This window comes from Xenopus tropicalis, chromosome 2, assembly GCF_000004195.4.
Source record: "Xenopus tropicalis strain Nigerian chromosome 2, UCB_Xtro_10.0, whole genome shotgun sequence".
Lineage (NCBI taxonomy): Eukaryota > Metazoa > Chordata > Amphibia > Anura > Pipidae > Xenopus > Xenopus tropicalis.
Genome location: NC_030678.2, coordinates 28,164,092 through 28,185,038, shown reverse-complemented (window position 1 = coordinate 28,185,038; position 20,947 = coordinate 28,164,092). Strand labels below are relative to the sequence as shown.

The window sequence follows — 20,947 nt, the reverse complement described above, 5'->3', positions numbered from 1 at the left end:
TAAACAAATATCATATGTTTTTAGAATGCCAATATATTACTGGCAATCTTAAATTGCCTTACCCTTTGAGTAGACATTTCCTATATGAAAATACTTATACAGGTATGGGATCCCTTATCCAGAAACCCGTTATCCGGAAAGTTCTTAATTACGGAAAGGCCATCTCCCATAGACTCCATTATAAGCAAATAATTAAAATTTTAAAAATGATTTCCTTTTCCTCTGTAATAATAAAACAATACCTTGTACTTGATCCCAACTAAGAAATAATTAATCCTTATTGGAGGAAAAACTCTTGGCAGTTTTTAATTGGGGGTCACTGACCAGATTGATCTTTGAGGCTACAGTTTTATTGTTATTGTTACTTTTTGTATCTTTCTTTTCTATTCAGCCCCTCTCATACTCATATACCAGTCTCTCATCCAAACCACTCCCTTGTTGCTAAGGTAACTTGGACTCTAGCAACCAGATAGCTACTGAAACTAGAACTGCTGAGCTGAAAATTAATTGGCTAAAAAACTACCTAAAAACCTACAAATAATAAAAAATGAAGACCAATTGCAAATTGTTTGTGTTTATAATGCTATTCAATTTTTTTTTCTTTATAAAGGATGGATGTGTTGCACAGGAATTCATAATAAAGAGTTGACCGAATGAAAGCAGGATTACACCTTATGGAGACAACAAATAGTTTCTTTCTATGGAGACCTTATTTTTCAAATCCCTGATAGCAAAAGAATTTGTAAGGGCCAGTGAAAAGTACAAGTTGCTTTTCTTTAGAAAGAGGTTTGACAGAGTCTCTCAGACGTTTATTGAGCAGTCCCTGGGACAGTACAGCTTTCCAGGCACTAAATCTGGGGTGGAACTTGTATGCATTAATTGTGTAACGGACTCCCGTACAGGCTTAAACCTTCCTTGTGTTTTGCTAAAAACGTGTAAAGCTGGCCATACACGCACCGATAATATCGTACAAAACCTCGTTTCGTACGATATTCGGTGCGTGTATGGCAAGTCGGCGAGTCGACCGATATTGCAGGAACCTGCTGATATCTGTCGACTTGCCGATCGGGCCAGTTAAAAGATTTTGATCGAGCGCCATAGAAGGCGCCTGACCAAAATCTGCCTTCAGCGCTGAATCGGCAGAAGGAGGTAGAAATCCTATTGTTTCTACCTCTTTATCTACCTGTTTCAGCCCTGAAGGTTAGTGGCGGATCTGACGATCTTTTGTGTGACCGATGGTCGCACGAAAGATCGTCAGGTCGCCACGTGTGTCGCCACCTTAAGAAAAAGAGTAGCGGTGCCACAAAATGTACCTTGCTCCTGTTCCATGCATCCAGTGAGGTTGAATGTTTTCTGAAGTTTCCACTAGATGTGGATAGATTGCAAGATCTACAGATTTGTGATGGTCCAGCTGTTTTGTGGAGGTATCAAGAGAAATTGTGTTATATTTCACGGTTTACTTCTGGTATTTTAACATCACCCCTCAGTGTGACTGCTATACAATGGGTCGGTACAGTAGATGGTGAAGGAACAATCATCTTTGGCACCACGGACTTAAGTTTTCAAGTGGCCGACAATATAACAAGTGGACTTCACCTCGATGGTACGCTTCAGGGTACTGAGTTTGTTTTGTATTCCGTTGAAAAGCAGAGCAACGTTCCAGGGATCTGCTTTCTTCCACATGCGTACAGCACTGTTTTACGTTGCCTTCAGGTGTGCATGATACAAAAAGGGAATGACAGATATGAGACATCAGGTGCTGCAGTGAGCAGTAAACAGCTGATTTGGATAGAAAATGGAACTCCGAAAGAAGTTTGCCAGCTTCCATTTGAGAATCCCTGCAAGCTACAAGTCGCTTCGACAAGCCGAGGGGATTTGTTGTTTATTATTTCCTTTGCTTCTGGAGATGTATGCGCAGTACAGAAAGATGGTTTTAAGGTATTTACCTGAAAACATGGCTTTATTTCTGCAGAGCATGTGGGCAATGGTCAAAGTCTATTTTCTCATTCTGCTTTTATAAACTCTGCTGCTGTTTTAGCACCTTCATAGCTTACACAACTTTTTGTAACCTTTATATACTTTTCAGTATAGAGTTCAGCTAAGGCTGATAGGTTGTTCTCATCAGGTCCCAGAATTGTGTCTTTGGGACATATATTGTATTGGCTGCTATCACCCTAAGATGATGGTATCCGTGTTTGGGGGAAGTTTAAGCCAGTGCCATTTGCTTCTGTGTTTCCATAGGCTCGGCTAAATGATAATATTAGGAGCTTTTGTATAATGATTTGTCTGAAGAAAAGTCACTTCCACGTCACTATGTTTCTGTTATTTAAACTCTCTCACTTTTGTTAGAACTAGCCTATGATTAAGTGCCCCGAACGCACGAAACGCGTCAGGCCTTTGTTTTTAAACATGATGGAATAAAGTTTGAGTTTTTTACAAGATCCCTTAGAGTCCGGAATGCTTGTTGTCCTTTTGAAAATTTGAAGAAAAGTCACAGCTAACTTACACTAGCACATTTTTTTATTTTTTTTTCCTTTTGGTTCCTACCTCAGAATTCCTAAGTCTGTTTTCTGACCCTTTACACTGTTGGACTTAAAGGAACAGTAACACTAAAAATTTATAAGTCATAAATCTATTCTGCCCTCCCCCAATAACACTAATAACCACAACAAACTTAAATGTTTTATACATAAATAATACCGTAAAATCCCTCTTCCGGTTGTGTACTGTGTACTAAAAGGTGACATGCACTTACGTGCACGCTCTTCAATCACCTGCTAGCTGACTTTCTTTTTAAAACCGAAGTTAGTACAGTGCTCTGGCATCACAGAGGATTATAAGCCTGTTCTGCTCTCCCATTTTCATCAGCATCGAGCATGAACGCACTTTGTTGGGGGTCTTCTCTGGTCATTGAAAGATTATTGGCTTACCTGGCTGCTGCCTTCACTGCTCGCAGCTTTTAGATAAAATAAACCATGTTGACGAAAGGGGAGAAGAGAGCAGGTATATAATTCCCTGTGAAGCCGGAGCGCAGTACTTAACAGTACTAATTTCCGGTCTGAAAAAAATGTTGGCTACCTGGAGCGCGCATTTAAGTGCACGTCGCCACATCACCTTTTTTCCACATAGTACACAACCGGCGCTCTAACCCCATCCCTGTTTTGTCAGGGCCACATTCCTCTAACCCACCTTGCATCTCTTTAAAGGACAGAAACCTTATCCCTATACCCAAAGCCACTGTTCAAATACCCTGTGCCCTCTGGAATTACTGCTCCATCTGCAACAAACTTACCTCCATTCATGACCTTTTCATTACTAACTCCTTTACCTTACTTGCAATAACTGAAACCTGGCTTTCTTCTACAGACACTGCTTCACCTGCTGCTCTCTCTTATTGGCGTCTACACCTTACTCAAACTCCCAGACCTGGGACCACACTCACTGCTGCCCTTAATGAGCTTGCTCCTGCCTAGACAAAATGCATTAGACCCAAACAGCTCCAACCTTGGCACACTGCTCATACCAAAACCTTCCAAAGACGGTCATGTACATTTGAGCGTTGCTGGCGCAATTCCCAGTTGGAATGAGACTTCTCCTGTGTGCTTCAGTCACTGCTCAAGACAATGGCGAGCACTTTAAAAACAAAATTGACTCCATCAGAAATGACATAGCACAACTTAATCCCCCTAACCACTCACCTCCCTTGCTCCATGCTACCCAGTCTCTTCTTGGCTCCTTCTCAGTGACTGAAAAGAAAGTCTCAAAGATTTGGCTTCCTCTTACCTTACTACCTGCCCACTTGACCCCCATTCCTTCCAGACTTCTACACAATGCTAATCCCTGTCATATCAAAGCTCTAATTCATCTATTCAATCTCTCACTGGAACCTTTCCATCCCAACTGAAACATGCACTTGTAACCCCCATCCTAAAAAAAACTCTGTCTTGATCCCTCCAATTTTGGGAACCTTCGGCCTATCTCTCTCTCTGCTCCCTTTCATCTCTAAACGACTTGAGCGCCTAGTTTACAACTGAGTGACACTATTCCTTTCTGACAATAGCCTGCTGGATCCCCTACAATCTGGTTTTAGACAACAACACTCCACAGAAACTGCTCAAACCCAACTAACTAGTGACCTCATTGGCTAAAGCCAATAACCACTACTCACTACTAATACTACTTGATCTCTCAGCTGCTTTTGACACTTGATCACCTTTACTACTCCCAGTACTTCCACTCCCTTGGCCTTTGTGACACTGCCCTGTGCTGGTTTTCATCTTACCTGTCATATTGCTCCTTCACTGTCTCTTACAATGGAGCCTCATCTTCTCACTTACCTCTTTCTGTTGGGGTTCCATAAGGCTCTGTCCTGGACCCCTTATTATTCTCTCTCTACACTTCCTTCTTTGGCAAACTAATCAATTCTATGCTGGCAATAAAATCTCTCCTAATCTCAACCTAGAGCTCTTAACTGTCTGCTATCTCTACTTGGATGTCCCAACACTACCTTAAATTAAACCTCTCTAAGAATTGGTTCTTTTTCTCCCATCCAACACCCACATTGTTCTGAGGTATCTATCACAGTCAACAATTCTACTATCACCCCATCTTCCTGGGCCCGGTACCTTGGGGTTATCCTCAATTCTGCCCTGTCCTTCACTTCTCATATCCAGTTACTTATTAAATCATGTCACTTTCACCTAAAAAATATTTCCAAAATATGATTATTTATCACCCAAGATGCTTGCCAAAGTCCTTATTCACTCTCTCATCATATCACGCCTGGACTACCGTAACTCTCTATTAATTGGGCATCCCCTCCAAATACTGTCCTCTCTCCAATCCATAATAAATACTGCTGCCATACACCTCAGCAACTGCTCATCCTCAGGCATGCCACTCTGCCAATCTATGCACTGGTTTCCACTACCATCCCAAATAAAATTTAATGACCCTCACATTTAAATTGGTTCATAACTCTGCCCCACCCTACATCTCTGATCTTATCTTAGGATACCAACCCGTTTTTTACTCTCCTCTACAGACCTGATCCTTAACGCCTATCCCATTACCTTCTCACACACTCGCATTGAAGACTTTGCAAGGGCCGCACACCATCTCTGGAATTCGCTCCAACAATCTGTCCGACTTTCTCTCAATCCCTCTGCCTTCAAAAGAGCTCTAAAAAGACATTAATTTAAAGACGCTTACCCTCATTAAGTTTAGTACAATCTTAGTAGGCTGCTAAAAAGCAATACTCTGTATCTTACATTGCTTAATTCTGATCTTGTCCATTCCCACAGTCCTATCCTTATAGATTGTAAGCTCTTCTGAGCAGGGCCCTCTTCACACTGTTGTATCGGTTATGTTATGTAATTATGTATGTCCAATATATAAACCCACTTATTGTACAGCACTGCAGAATATGTTGGCGCTTTGTAAATGCATGTTAATAATAATAATAATAATAATAATGAATATATATGAATTACATAGAAGGGCTTCTATCAGATATATTGCTTTCTTTTCTGCACAAATATAAAGGTATAGTTTTTGTGTAAAACTACTTTTCAATACTGCCTTCTTCTGCACAAGCCCCCCTCCTGATCTGCACCACCCACACACCCCAGTAGGCCTATTCCTTCCCTTTCCTCATGAAAGGGTGCAGCAGAATTAACAGCCACCATTTTTGGCAGCTTGACTTTCTTTTCCTTGCTCTTTGGCAACCAAGACAATGCATGTTTCAAGCCAGGACTGGATTGCTTTCAACAGTGCACGGATCACCACCATTGAGCCTTTTGTCGTGAATTACTGGGGAACGGGGCCTTATTGGGGTGCATGGGTGGCGTGATTCAGGAAGGGTGGGGCCCACTTTCGGCCCCCGGAGGGGACAAAAATGTTATAAAGGAAGTTATTTCTCCTTTAATGAACTTATAGTTTTACTTTGTATTAAACTGTTAGCTCAGAAGAGATTGCTTTTTTCTACTTTCCGTTTTTATTTTCTGTAAGAAAGGGCAATAAGAGATGTAATGATTTGGTAGCGCTGATTTGGTATCCTTTCTAAGTTTTTATGCACTGTATCTCAGCTATTCCAATATGTGTTTATGCAGAACACATGACTCCTTCAGACTAAACACTTCAGTTATATTTGTGTTACAGGTAGCTGCAACTTGGCAGCAAGTCTATACTGTTCTCATCGATGATTTCCTTGGCAAAGGTGCTGATCAAATACTCTTGCTGTTTAAGTATGAACCAAACAGTTCACCTGACCTTCAATCATTCAAACTAACTGACTGCTGTTTGATTTCTGTCTCTTTAACTCTGGTATCTAGGGACTACTGCTGTCAAGGCTATCAAGTTTGGGGTTATTTACTCTTGAGAAAAGGTGTTTGCAAGGGGACTCGATTCCTTTTTACAAGTATGTTGGATATATATACATGTAGCGGGGGATTGTTTTTTTCACATAGAAAAGAACAAAGTACCAGAGGCCACCCTTTTAGATCTGAGGAGCAGAACTTAAAGGGTGGTTCACCTTTAAGTTAAGTGTGGTACTTCACAGTGAGTAAAGTGAGGCTGCATAATACTCTACTGGGGAATGTTGCAATAGCAGATTTTATTAATGCCTTTTTGGGAAATAGCACATGGTAAGATTTCTCACCCATGGTTAAATCTGTGCTACTGTGAAAATGCGAAAGAGTTGCAATTTCCTGCTTTTAATCCAGATCGGCAAGAGTACTTTTGGCTATCACAGTGTTTGGCAATGGCAAGGCATTTTGGGGAGGTTTGTCGGCTGTGAGCTGCAATGGTGTAACCTCAAAATTGACATTAAGACATTTTTTGCATTAAATGGCCCAAAAATGCCCCCCCCCCCCCCCCCGTTTAAACAAAACAGGGATTGTTTGTCTGTATATTGCAATGTATTCAAGATGGCCAACTACGTTAAAGTTATCCTTTGTCTGGCCTTTGTCTGGCAGGAGCCTGGGATTAAAGTAATGCAGCACTGCTCTTTTGATGCCAAGAGCCTGGCTCTACTAAACAAATAGCAGATCTCCTTTCACCTGGCTTAACCTACGACTCAATTGCTTCTCAACCTTTTTCCCCACTATCACGTTTGTCATAGGCAAGATAATACGTCATAAACGTCAATACATCATATAACAGTACGTCATATAACATAAAACGAACCATTGGAATGCTACATTTACATAGGCCCTATGTTGAATTATCAGTAGATACAGAATGTATAGGGAGCAAAGACTTTACTGAAGCCTCACCAACTTTGCAAGCGAGCATCACAAGCAAGGCTGATTTTAAAATTTGAAAAAACACTGCCCTGCTCCACCTGCTGACCACTGTCATCCTAAAAAACAAAGGTCCAACAAGAAAAAAAATTACAGCAATGAACTGCACAACTGCTTTCTCCAGGAGTGGCGCAGCACTTCTGAACCACCTGGTATAGTGACAGTTGTCATGTTAAAAGTGCATGTTTGCAGTAGGGTGAAGGTGTACATACTTACAGGGACAGTAAATGCCTAAAAATTAATAGGACTTGTTGAAATTGCATTCTTCCAATTATTTTAATTAAAGGAGAAGGAAAGGGTTTTACTCATTTTTTAGTATGTAATAGAGGGCCCCTACCTGAACGCTGAAATAATTTCTTCTAAAAATGCTCCTTTGCCCAGTACGGTCCTTCCGAAGTACACACTATTTCTCCTTGTCTGCGCCGCCATGTTTTAAACATGGCGCTCCACCAGCCTCCCCGCTTGCCTCTCCCCCCCAGCACCTGTGAGCTGTCACCGTTGCTCACCGCTCCTCTCCCCTCCCCTCCCTGCGTCCTCTCATCCCTGCTCCTCTCCTCGCTTGCCTCTCCGCCCCAGCACCTGTCAGCCGACACCTATCAGTCCTCACCGCTCCCCTCCCTGCACCTGTGTCCTCTTGTCCCGCTCGCCTCTTCGCCCCAGCACCGCCAGCCGACATGGTTCCTCACCCCTGCGCACCTCTCCCCTCCCTGCACCTGTGTCCTCTCGTCCCCGCTCGCCTCTCCACCCCAGCACCGCCAGCCGACATGGTTCCTCACCCCTGCGCACCTCTCCCCTCCCTGCACCTGTGTCCTCTTGTCCCGCTCGCCTCTCCGCCCCAGCACCGCCAGCCGACATGGTTCCTCACCCCTGCGCACCTCTCCCCTCCCTGCACCTGTGTCCTCTTGTCCCGCTCGCCTCTCCATCCCAGCACCGCCAGCCGACATGGTTCCTCACCCCTGCGCACCTCTCCTCTCCCTGCACCTGTGTCCTCTCGTCCCCGCTCCTCTCCTCACTTGCCTCTCCGCCCCTGCTGGCTGCGTCCTGTAATGGCCCCAGCTGCTGCTTCTAATGGCTAATAGCGTCTCATAACCAGACGCTAGGGGGAGCGCGCCTGCTTGTGCGCATGCGCCGCCTTTAAAAGTAAGTCTCCAAGTCCTGGAAAAGAGCAATGCATTATGGGAATCTTTCTACCCAGCTCAGCGGTTTTTTTTCCTGTTTTGCTTCTGATCATCTGAACTGGAGATATATGGGGAGACTTAAGGGCACTATTGAGACAACTGAAGGTAAGCCTGCATTTTGAGATTAACTCTTTATTAGCCTTTCCTTCACCTTTAAAAAATCAACTTATTTAAAAGTCAGGTTATTTTACCAACCAGCTGGTGTATACCGTCCCTTTAAGATGTGTAATATTATAATTTATATTACAATTTGCATTTATTTACACAGATGGCTTCCGCACCATTTTCTCTCGATGTAAACGATGAGTTATTATGTATGAAATGAAGATTTATTATTATTATGAAATATGAAGTGCAGGCTAAATCCATAAACTAGATACATCTCATAGAGTTTTTTCCCAGTGGGATATGGTGTGGCTGATCTCATTTCAAAGTGTTTTGTTTTTTGTTTTTTTTTTAAACCTTTAAATTCTGGAAAAAACTAAATGAACACAGCATATTTGCAAAAGAAAAAAACCCCCCAGAAAAATTACTCCCATTTTTGATGCATTGTAATATTAGCTTGTTCAATACCAACCAGTAAATACGTGTTCATAGGTATCCTACTTAAATGGGTGACTTATTATTTATCATCAACTCATCACCCACAGTAAGCATTAGGCACATCTCTCCCTGGCGACTGCAATTACGCTTAAATCATGGGAAAAAAATTTGACGATTGCACTTAAAACTGCACTTAGTCAACTTCAGTGCAGTAAATAAAGGACAATACAAAAAATTTTTTTAGGAGCACTATTGCAATTTACATTGCATTTTTTATCAGATTTTGATGAAGGCCAGGCAAAACGGCAAAACCTAATTTCCTTAAAGCAGGAAGCCTCTCTTGATGCTTATCTGATTGGATAGTTTGATTAAGCCTTACTATGGCTATATGTGCCCTTTAAAAAAAAAGAAAATACCAAATATATAGAAAGAAAAAATGGGGGGAATGCTGAGGCACTGTGACAACAGTGTTTATTAAAGTGCACGTTAAAGGTATAAATCTGCAATAAGATGTAGTATGTAACTATGTTACCATGTAATAATTGTCTACCGTCCCTTTAAAGAAATAAAAAACAAGTGCAGATAATCATAGTGATGGCTAAACAATATATGCACACAATGGCTATGACTTAAAGGAGAAGGAATGGCTAATAAAGAGTTAATCTCAAGCTGCAGGGATACCTTCAGTACTCTCAATAGTGCCCTTAAGTCTCCCCATATTTCTTCCGTTCAGATGATCAGACAACACTGAGCTGTGTAAAGAAAGTTCCCATAATGCCTCACTCCTGCACCGAGACCGGTGTACATGCTCAGTTTGTAGCATGAGTCAGCTTCCTGCTGATTGGCTCAGATCCACATTCCTAAGGGGGGGAGTGAGTTCTTAGCATTCTTGAGGAAGGGGGGAGCAGGAGAGAGCAGAAAGCAGAGAGCTGCGTGTCTCTGGCAGAGGAAAAAAGACACAACTAATCTTTTTTTCAGAGAAGTCAGTGCAGCGTTTCTGTGAGTGCTTATGGCTGTATTCACATAGACCTTTCTGATAAAGCTCAATTAGTTTTTACCTTTCCTTCTCCTTTAAAGAAAACAAGATACACTTCATTTGGGAGATACATAGTTTTATGCAGTAAGATTCTTTTCATTTGTAATAAATGTGATGTGTTCTTATGTTTGCAGGCAGGTTTGCTTTCACTTCAAGAATTGCAACAGGATTTGGAACTCAAAGATAGGGTCCTAAGATCTTCTGGTGAGGCATTAATCAACATGGTCCAAGGCAAGGAAAGTGCTGTGCCCTGTGCAGACAAGGTAACACCCCATGTCATATATTTGATATATTTTATAATAGTTCTTTACACGGAGCATTCATTTGCTTTATTCTTCATAGTTACATAGGGTTGAAAAAAGACCAGTGTCCATCAAGTAAACCCAGCACCCACAACCCACACCTACCAATCTATACACTCGCATACATAAACTATAAATACAACCACTAGTACTAACTGTAGATATTAGTATCACAATAGCCTTGGATATTCTGATTGATCAAGAACTCATCCAGGCCCCTCTTAAAGGCATTAACAGAATCTGCCATTACCACATCACTAGGAAGGGCATTCCACAACCTCACTGCCCTCACCGTGAAAAACCACCTACGCTGCTTCAAATGGAAGCTCCGTTCCTCTAATCTAAAGGGGTGACCTCTGGTGCACTGATTGTTTTTATGGGAAAAAAGTACATCCCCCAACTGCCTATAATCCCCTCTAATGTACTTGTACAGAGTAATCATGTCCCCTCGCAAGCGCCTCTTTTCCAGAGAAAACAACCTCAACCTCGACAGTCTCACCTCATAGTTTAAATTTTCCATCCCCTTAACCAGTTTAGTTGCACGTCTCTCCAGCTCACTAATATCCTTCTTAAGGACTGGAGCCCAAAACTGCACTGCATACTCAAGGTGAGGCCTTACCAGGGACCTATAAAGGGGCAAAATTATGTTCTCATCCCTTGAGTCAATGCCCTTTTTTATACAAGACAGCACTTTATTTGCTGTAGTAGCCACAGAATGACACTGCCTGGAATTAGACAACTTGTTATCAACAAAAACCCCTAGATCCTTCTCCATTAAGGATACCCCCAACACACTACCATTCAGTAGATAGTTAGCGTTTATATTATTTCTACCAAAGTGCATAACTTTGCACTTATCAACATTGAACCTCATTTTCCAGTTTGCTGCCCAGTTATCTAATTTTGTCAAATCGCTCTGCAAAGCGGCAGCATCCTGCATGGAACTTATAGTTTTGCACAATTTTGTGTCATCAGCAAAAATAGAAACAGTACTGTCTATGCCCACCTCCAGGTCATTAATAAACAAGTTAAAAAGCAAAGGACCAAGGACTGACCCCTGCGGTACTCCACTAACCACACTGGTCCAATTAGAAAATGTTCCATTTACAACCACTCTTTGACTCTTTGTACTCTATCCTTCAGCCAGTTCTCTATCCAATTACAAATATTATGTTCTAGGACAATATTCCTCAATTTGATCATTAGCCTTCTGTGAGGTACTGTATCAAACGCTTTAGCAAAATCTAAGTAGATGACATCAACTGCCATTCCAGCATCAAGGTTCCTGCTCACCTCCTCATAAAAGGCGACTAAATTAGTCTGGCAAGATCTGTTACGCATAAAACCATGCTGGCACAATCTAATAGTATTGTGAACTGCAATGTATTCAAGTACCCTATCCCTTATTACCCCTTCCAAAAGTTTTCCTACTACTGATGTCAGACTAACAGGCCTATAGTTTTCTTCAAGCTTGCATGAACCTGTTATTTGCTCATTTGGCAGTGTTAGCCTTGCCAATGCTATTTGCAATACACATCCAGTCATGTTAAAATCCAGAAAAGAGAAATAACAAAAGGACATAATTTCATAAGGGGATGCCCAGCTGAATAAATAGAATTCCAACTACCCATTTCTAATCTGTTTAGCATAGCAGATTATGCATTAAAGTCTTTGTGTTTCTGCAATATATATACCCTCAACACACGCTCTCATACTAAGAGGAGATCTGGGTACAGTATATAACATTGTAGTTTTATTTTTTCCTTCAACCAAATTACACTACTAAAGTAAGGGTTTTTCCCCCATTGTTTTTTTGCTTCTTTATTATTTTTCTTTGTATTCTTTAAAGGAGGGCTTGGTTTCCCTTTGGGATGATATAAAAGGCAGTCCTTGCCCACCCAGTACAGAGATGTGTCCATCCTTGCCAGATGAATGCCCTGTAGAGAGAATATGGCAACGTGTTGTCGATGACCTTTTGGTGATTGGTGTAAAGCTCAGCAGCTCAGCGTATCTGTAAGTGAGGCGTGTATGTAACTTGTTCTTCTCAGTGGAGCATAGCATAATATTATCTTTCTTCTGCCCGTACACTGCACACTTTGGCCACAGGATATGCCTTTTGTCCATCTTGAATAGCAAGAGTTAAAATATTCTTTAGTATTATTTAACCTAAATAATTCACATTTTTGAAAATGATTTCCTTTTTCTCTGTAATAATATAACAGTAGCTTGTACTTGATCCCAACTAAGATATAATTAATCCATATTGGAGGTAAAACAATCCAATGGGGTTTATTTAATGTTTAAATGATTTTTAAGTAGACTTAAGGTATGGAGATCCAAACTATGGAAAGACCCCTTATCCAGATAATCCCAGGTCCTGAGCTTTCTGGGTAACAGGTCTAATGCCTGTAGTATAGAAGGGTTAGTTTACACAAGTTATTAGAAGCTGACACAGGATGCAGTACCTAATAATGTGGCTTGGGCTCCGGGGCCTGATATACCAAGTTTATAGAGAGAATGGTTTTATCCACCATTTTTGGTTTTCTCTCTTTCAATATTAATTTATAAAGTCTGATGCTGGAAAATATAAGCCTGTACATTTGACACCTGTGGGTAAGTTATTTGAATGTTTATTATGATTCAAGATTATGTTGTGGGAATTGTCATTCTAATAAGTTTTATAAAGGGCAGATCCTGTCAAAGATGTTTAGTTGCTTTTTACGATGGGTTGATAGGAACTTGGACAGTGATATTGTCAGGTCTTTTAATACAGTGCCAAATTAAACTGCTTTAGGCGTTGGTCGTGCTGTTTGTAAATGCATAGTACACTGACTAAAATATTTTATAGAGAAAGTAGTTGTCACCAGTACATTCTGTGATTGGACCCATGGTATTCGGTTCAGTTTTATTTAATTTGTTCATTTATTTCACAAAACTCACCAATCCATTGTGTCATCCTTCCAGGGGGACATAACAAACTGGCAGTCTGGGCTCCTAAGTGGCAGATAGGATTCAATGCTAATGTAAAGTTATACACCTGGAGATACACTGGCTACTCATACTCTACAAGGCAATGAGACCTGTGGAGCTTTCTGTAACAAAGTGCTTGAAAATACAATTTCTGCTTAGGTGCCGTAGGTTCGGGGACTGCATCAACGAGCCAATGCGGCCCCCAATCCGATGGAAAAATCAAACCTTCCTGATCGAGATCTGCCCAATTTCAGGCCAGATGTTGGTCGGGGAGGCTCATCGGTAGTGCCCATACATGGGCAGATAAGCTGTCGTATTGGTCTAAAGGGCCGATATTGCAGCTGAAATCTGCCTGTGTATGGCCACCTTTTGTCGCTGGGTAACTGAGCCCCTGGAGGTTCTTGCCCCACCCATTGCCTGCCCCTAGTTTCAGTCCTGAATGGTTGGCTTTGTGTTCAGTACTGAACATTAAAAAATAAATTGAAATTAATTATGCTGCTTAAAAATAATCATAACATGTAAATTCCCTAAAACATGAACTTTTATTTAATGACAATTCACAACTCACTCCTGTGTAACTGAACTACTGGAATAAATTTCAGGTCTCATTTCATGGTGAAATTGATAAGGAACCCATACTGATGCTCATGACGCCTGCCAAATGTTGCAGACAAATATTTCCATTGTTTCTTTTTTCTTTTGCCCATTATTCAGCTTCTGAAAGAGCATCTGTTTTCTTTCAACATTTTATTTAAACAGAGTAACATTTGAACAAATTTAATTGCAGCTTAACTGCAGGTGCCGTTCTGTTTCCCTAAGGATGTGAAAGCAACTCGTTCTTATTTACCAAACTTGTAGTTCCGCTGGCGTGCCCAACTCCACTCTCCCTCAAGGTGGCTGTTAATTTACTAGCCCAGATCTAACTGCTAAAACAGTGATACAAGCCTGAAATCATTCATGACATGTAGATGTTTTTAGATGTTCAATTGTGACAAGAACACATATGATATTTTAAACAGACGGTTATTATTGATCGCAGGGTTTATTTATAAATGGCAAAGTTAGGAACAGCAATATAAACCTGTGGGCCCATTTAACAGGGCTAGTTATAGTATATGTAGTATATTTTATGTTTATACTAGTCAAAGGGTTTATACTAGTTACAGGCTTTTTAGGCCCTGTCTCGATCCCCTAGAATCTGCCATCACTGGGCAAAAGGGCAAAACATGTGTTCCTGTTAACCCTCCTTCTGTTTGTGCAAATAATGAGCTATTATTAAATAGCTTATTAAAGGGGTTGTTCACCTTTTGGTTATCTTTTGGTATGTCATTGGATGTTCTATTCTTACCAACTTTCCTATCAGTCTTCATTTTCATTTTGAAATGATTAGTCTTTTTCTTCTGACTGTTTCCAGCTGTCAGATGGAGGTCATTGACCCCAGCAGCCAAAAAAGTATTACTCTATGAAGCTAGACTTTTATTGTTACTTTTTATTACTTATCTTATTCCAGGCCTCCCCTTTTTATCCTACAGTCTCTTGTTTAAACTGTTGCCTGGTTGCTTAGGTAAACTGATTCCCAGCAACCAGATTGCTGCTAAATTCCACTATGAAGAGCTGCTTAACAAAAACCTTAATTCAGAAACCATAAAATGAAAGCAAATTGCAATCTATCTCAAAATATAAATGTCTACATTGTACTAAAAGTTTAAAGGTGAACAACATTGACATTAAATGACAACCACAAATTTTAAGCAATATTCTTTTTTATGTTTTTTTTAGGTTGTATAGAAGACCTTTTGGCTGTTTTATCCACATATTTAAAATGTTCCCTCCATATCTCCTCGCCTGACTGTACACTGACTTTAGTGAAATTGTGGATGATTGTTCATATGCAGGGGGAACCTGTGCGACACATCCCAGAAATCACTTTCAGTCTTGACGGCACTCTTTTTCTCTGGAATCCACAGAGCCCTTGTGAAGGGAAACTTACCATCTTTGCAAGGTATTATTACGTACCCATGCTTTTTGAGACAAATTGCACTGAGGGGTAGGGGTGTGTGTAACATATAGTGATTCAGGGTTGAACACAGGTCCTTTGCTACAAGGAGAGAAGTTGTACACGCTTGGTTGTTTATACACAGGGCCCTCTGTCAGCTCCTTCCAGCAAACTGTCTAGATTATGCCTTCAATATGGCACTTGTTGAACACTGAAATATACATAGTGTCTGGATAGAACAGGAGCTAATATTCATGTAGCGGAATATATTTTTAAACTCTCACATAGTTGCGCTCAGCGCTGCTCAACCTGTGACCCATAAAATGTTCCCATTGTAGGACCGGCGTCTGTCTGTTCTGTATGCTACTTCTGCACGCACCTCGGGTTCCAAGACAGGGAAACTTCGAGTGCATAGAAAAGGTGTACTTCCCCAGTCTGTAGGCCCCATGGGTTGTGGGTCAACCTTTTGATCAGGTTTCCTTTCAAGCCCAGCGTCAATAGGCGTAGCACACTTGCACGTAAAGAATTGGGTGCAGATGTCACTCAAACGCTAAACATCAGAAATTACACTTATCAGACTTGCACAGTAGCGTCTAATTGACGAGAAAAACACATCCAGTTAAGTTAATTTAGGCAAATCAGAGACAGTTGTATCAGGTGCAGCGCAAATGCGTCAGACACACAGTCCCCTAGCAACCACAATAAGGCTTAAAGTCTGTGAAAACACTACATTGACGGGAAAAAAAACGTGACTGTTGCGCTTAAAATTGTTTTTTGATCACTGCACTTGCAGATGCAAATAAGCCCTGTCCCCTGCTCTATAACTGTGATTGCCTAGCAGGGCGTGCACAATCACAATCGACTTCTAGTGAACATGCTTTTCATAGGTGACAGGGGCAGAGCAATTTTTTTTCCTGCACCTTATTAGAAATAGTGCTAGAACATATCATTTCATGCATGTACTATTACCATGTCTATTGTTCTTTCAGAAAATGTAGCTGTTCCTTAGAGCAGCATTTTTTTCACTTTCCAAAATTACATATGAGCCGTGCATGGTTTTTTTGAATCCAATACATATAACACACTATTTGCTGTTGAAGGAATAAGGCAGTGTTTCTCCAGTGCCTCTGCAGTCTCAAAAGTGTTCCTCCTCCAACCTGTGTGCTGAACATTGTAAAACAAGAGGGCACACACTGTTTGGCTGAAAGCTTGGCGTTATCCCTGGAAGAGGAGTTGCTGGCCCTCAGGAGTGCAATATTCACATCAGCAAGCGATGTTGAAGAAGACTTGACCCTGAGAAGTAAAATGCAGAAAAAGCCCAGCAGCACAATAACTCCTTTATCCGACACTAAAGAAGACGTGGAGAGATACAGAGAAGAGCTCTTAATTGAGCAGGAGCAAAGTAAGCTGGGAGCTAACATCACAATAAAAAGCGACCAGTACAGACAACTCATAGCAAAAGTAGCTCAGATTCAAATGAACTCTGACAGAATTGCAGGGAAACTGGCCACTTTGTGATCTCTGTGTCACATTAAATATCACCTTGGAGGTTACTCTAATAGTTGTGATTTGTTCATATTCAGTCAGTACTGAATAATGCACCATAAACTATACTGCAGGCTTAAATATTTCATTCAAAATAGATTCAAAGTGTTGTCAAGCGTAAGGCTAAGGCTTGTTTTATACAGGTTACAAATGGAATTAACTGGCAACTGTATAATGTATCTCTATTATTTGTTCCTTTATGTTCCTTAATGACAATTTATACCTTAAAACACTGCTTACCTTACAAAAATTGCCTACAGTCGCTTCTGTTTTCATATCCTCTATTTCTGTGCCCCTTTTAAGGATTAAAGAAGAATAAAAACAAAGTAGGGAAATGGTTTGCCCAACGAACATTGAAACTTCACTAAAACCCTCATCTCCCTAACCAGTATTTTATTGTTTATTTTTCTGTTATGAAATTTTGTTACTGTTGAAAACTTTTATGTAACTACTATACTATACTGATGCAACATATGTGTTCATTCTTTTAATTCCATTTGCTGTATAACCAACACTGTTAAATTCAATAAAATATGTTATAACAAAAACAAATAGGGATATCACCCCATGAATTCCCCTTCTTTTATTCCCTGCTGTTTTTTTTTAATTAGCTTAGCCATTGTGTTCCTTGTGCTGCTAGTGGGGTGATGTTAGGTAGATGTGGGGTGACCCGGCTAACACTTCCCTGTGGTGGGCACAGTAGGGTTCTAGGGCCTAAAAAGGGAACTTAATCTTTGCTTTTTCTTGACTTTCTGGGGCTAAGAAGATTTTAATTTCCTAAAGGTTTAAAAAAATTCTATTTAGAGAATGTCCCATTTAGAGGTAATCTGATAAAACGGGAGCTAAGGATTTTTGGAAATGCTCTGGAATTCGCTCCCACAAACTGTCAGACTTTCTCCCAATCTCTCTGCCTTCAAGAAATCTGTAAAAACACATTTATTTAGGGAAGCTTACCCTAATCTAGATTAACATAACCTCAGTTTGCTGCTAAAATCAATTACCTGTGCCAAACCTCTCCCAACTCTGGTCATGCCCATTCCCACACCTTGTGTCTCAACCCTTTCTCCTTGTAGATTGCAAGCTCTTTTGGACAGGGCTCCCATTACCTCTTGTATCGGTTATTGATTGCTTTATATGTTACTCTGTATGTTCAACACCACCTTCAGAGTTTGGAAAAAACACATTTTAAACCACAGCATCTTTCATAAAATCCTTTGAGAAACAGTGTGTTTAGGGAAAAAATATTATGTTTCATAAATGCAATAGCATTATCGTGTTTCAGGTGCATGAGTTTTCTTTAAGCAGTCATCCAGCCCAAATGTGCATTGATTTTTTTGTTGCGTGCATTAAATGTATTTTTCACGTGCTGAATTTTGTAATAGAGATAGATGAATCCTTATGATATCCTGAGGCCCAAATGATTTGTACAAGTGATGCTGAACACAGCTTACATTCAGTAGCCAGGGATGCAAGCTAATGTGTCCCCCCAAATAGACTTTAGATCAGGGATCCCCAAATTCTTTTTTACTTGTGAGCCACCCTCAGATATAAAGTGTGTTTGGGGAGCCACACAAGCATGAAAAGAGTTTTTGGGGATGCTAAATAAGGACTGTGATTGTCTATTTGGTAGCCCCATGTGAACTGATAGCCTGCAGGAGGCTCTGCTTGGAGTAAAACTGTGTCTCTGTGCTTCCAAAATTTGCCTCCAAGCCAGAAATTCAAAAATGTGCTCCTGCTTTTAGGCCACTGGGAGCAACATCAAAGGGGGTGGGGAGCAACATGTTACTCCCGAGCCACTGGTTGGGGATCACTGCTTTATATGTTATAGAGGTATTGGATCTCATCTGAAAGTAGGTTAAAACTATTGTGGAATGGGTTACAGAAGTGATCCCCAACCAGTGGCTCTGTAGCAACATGTTGCTCACCAACCCCAAGACAGCATGCAGAATTAACTGGGTTGAAGGTAATGCCATCAATAGTAATGGTGAAATGAAGAGAAGGACTAGGTTTGGGTGGGAAGACCATGAGCTCTGTTTTAGCTAGATTAAGTTTGAGGTTGCATTGGTTCATCCAGGAGGCAGTTAGCAATCCGGGTTTGAACATCAGAGGTTAGTGCAGGGGTGTCTAAATATATCTGGATGTCATCTGCATATAAATGATATTTAAGACCAAAAGAAGAAATAAGGTCTCCTAAAGGAGAGAGTGTACAGGGAGAACAGCAAAGGACCAAGCACAGAGCCCTGAAGCACCCCCACATTAAGCTGAACCGGGGTAGAGGATTTGTTAGCAAGAGCAACAGAGAAGGAGCGGTTAGAGAGATAGGAAGAGAACCAGGATGCAGCCTGATCCCGGATACCCAGAGAATAGAGAATCTGCATAAGGACAGAATGTTCGACAGTATCAAAAGCAGAGGAAAGGTTCAGGAGAATGAGAACTGAGTAGTGTCCCTTGGCCTTGGCAGTCTGGAGATCATTTGCCACTCTACATAAGAAGTCTCAGTGGAGTGCGCTGGCTGATAACCAGACTGCATAGGGTCCAGCAGATTATGGGTGCAGAGGAAGTTAGCGACACGAGAAAAGACATTACAGGAGTTTAGAGGCTAGGGGCAGGAGAGAGACGGGACGGTAGTTAGAAAGGCAGGACAGGTCCAGCGTAGCCTTTTTAAGAATGGGTTTTACACATGCTCGTTTGAATAGAGAGGGAAAAGTACCAGAAGCCAGAGAGGAATTGAATATGTGGGTAAGAGCTGAAGTAAGACACACTGTTTTAGTAGCGATGAGGGCATAGGGTCCAGTGAGCAGGTAGTAGGCGGAGAGGATCGGAGAAGCTGAGAAACTTCAGCCTCTGTTACGAGAATAAAGGAGCTGAATACGGAAAGAGGAGATTTAGGAAGGCTGAGATTACTGGTATGTGAAGGTTGGGAAAATTGTTTGCGGATAGAATCGACTTTGCTTTTAAAGAAGTCAGCAAAGTCCTGGGGTGTGTGTTCAGATACGATTGATTCATTAGGTGAAGGATGAAGTAGCGAGTTAAATATGGAGAATAAGCACCGCAGGTTTGATTTATTATTATGTACAAGTGTGTTATAGTATACTTGCTTGGCCTGGGCTAGGGCAGTATTGGGACACACCATAAGAAATTTATAGTGGAGAAAATCCGCTTTCACACGAGATTTCCTCCAAATTCGCTCAGCGAATCGTGCACAGGAGCACAGAAATCGCATCTGAGTGTTATGCCAGGGACGGGGATTGAAGGCACGACTACGTTGCGGCTGCAGGGGGGCATGGGTGTTTATTGTGGATGATAAAATAGAGTTGCAGGTTTGCATATTCATTATCTCTGTTTAACCTTACTGTTCTCAGGGTCAGGGTGGTGGAAAGGGTACTTTTATAGAAACAAAAAAAAAATCAAAGGTCACAAAGTGGCAGCTAGACTTCTCCAATGGAACTGAGCAGTTTGTGTTTAGGAGCGACTGCCGCCTCACATGCTTACTCACAACTCCAGAATCACCTATAACCATCAAATGGAGGGGGGGCACTAAGTATGAAAAACTAAAACAATATTATTATTCAACTTTTAAAATACAGTTACAGGATATTGGATGAATAAATGCTTCCAGCAAGCTAAATCTCCTTCGACCTCAACATATTTCATACTTAACTAGCACTCCAGGTGGACACAGTGGGTACTACACTTCAATTTCTTTACTGAACTACACAGACATACAAAGCAGATTATGAGTAAAATTACAACAGTTACAGTCACAATTCATTCCATATCAGTCAGATAATTCATTAAAACCTAATGGGAAACTTGTTCCACATTTAAAAATCCAATTTTGTTTTCTTTGTAGATTTCTTACCCCCACATGTAAAAAAAAAAAGGCTTTACTTTTGCAAAGGAGCAGTAACCCATAGCAACCTATAAGATGCTTGATTTTGAACAGGTGACCAGTATTTGCTACCTGCTGTTTGGTTGCTATGGGTTACTACTCCTGGGCAAACTTAGTGCCTGTTATTACATTACCCCTGTAGACCTCAATCTCTCTTGAATATAGTATCACCCACTAGTTCCAT

The 20,947-nt window shown here is 41.0% G+C and overlaps 1 protein-coding gene across 1 annotated transcript; it reads left to right on the top strand.

Moving 5' to 3' along the window:
* The first annotated feature begins 603 nt into the window (after nucleotides 1–603).
* On the top strand, nucleotides 604–17,028 carry LOC101732237 (Fanconi anemia group B protein). Its single transcript, XM_031896193.1, has 8 exons — nucleotides 604–961; nucleotides 1,231–1,938; nucleotides 6,160–6,418; nucleotides 7,962–8,068; nucleotides 10,193–10,321; nucleotides 12,210–12,375; nucleotides 15,110–15,332; nucleotides 16,427–17,028. Exons 1-8 carry the CDS (start codon nucleotides 701–703, stop codon nucleotides 16,842–16,844), a joined length of 2,271 nt encoding a protein of 756 aa, XP_031752053.1. The 5' UTR covers nucleotides 604–700; the 3' UTR covers nucleotides 16,845–17,028.
* The last annotated feature ends 3,919 nt before the right edge of the window (nucleotides 17,029–20,947 follow it).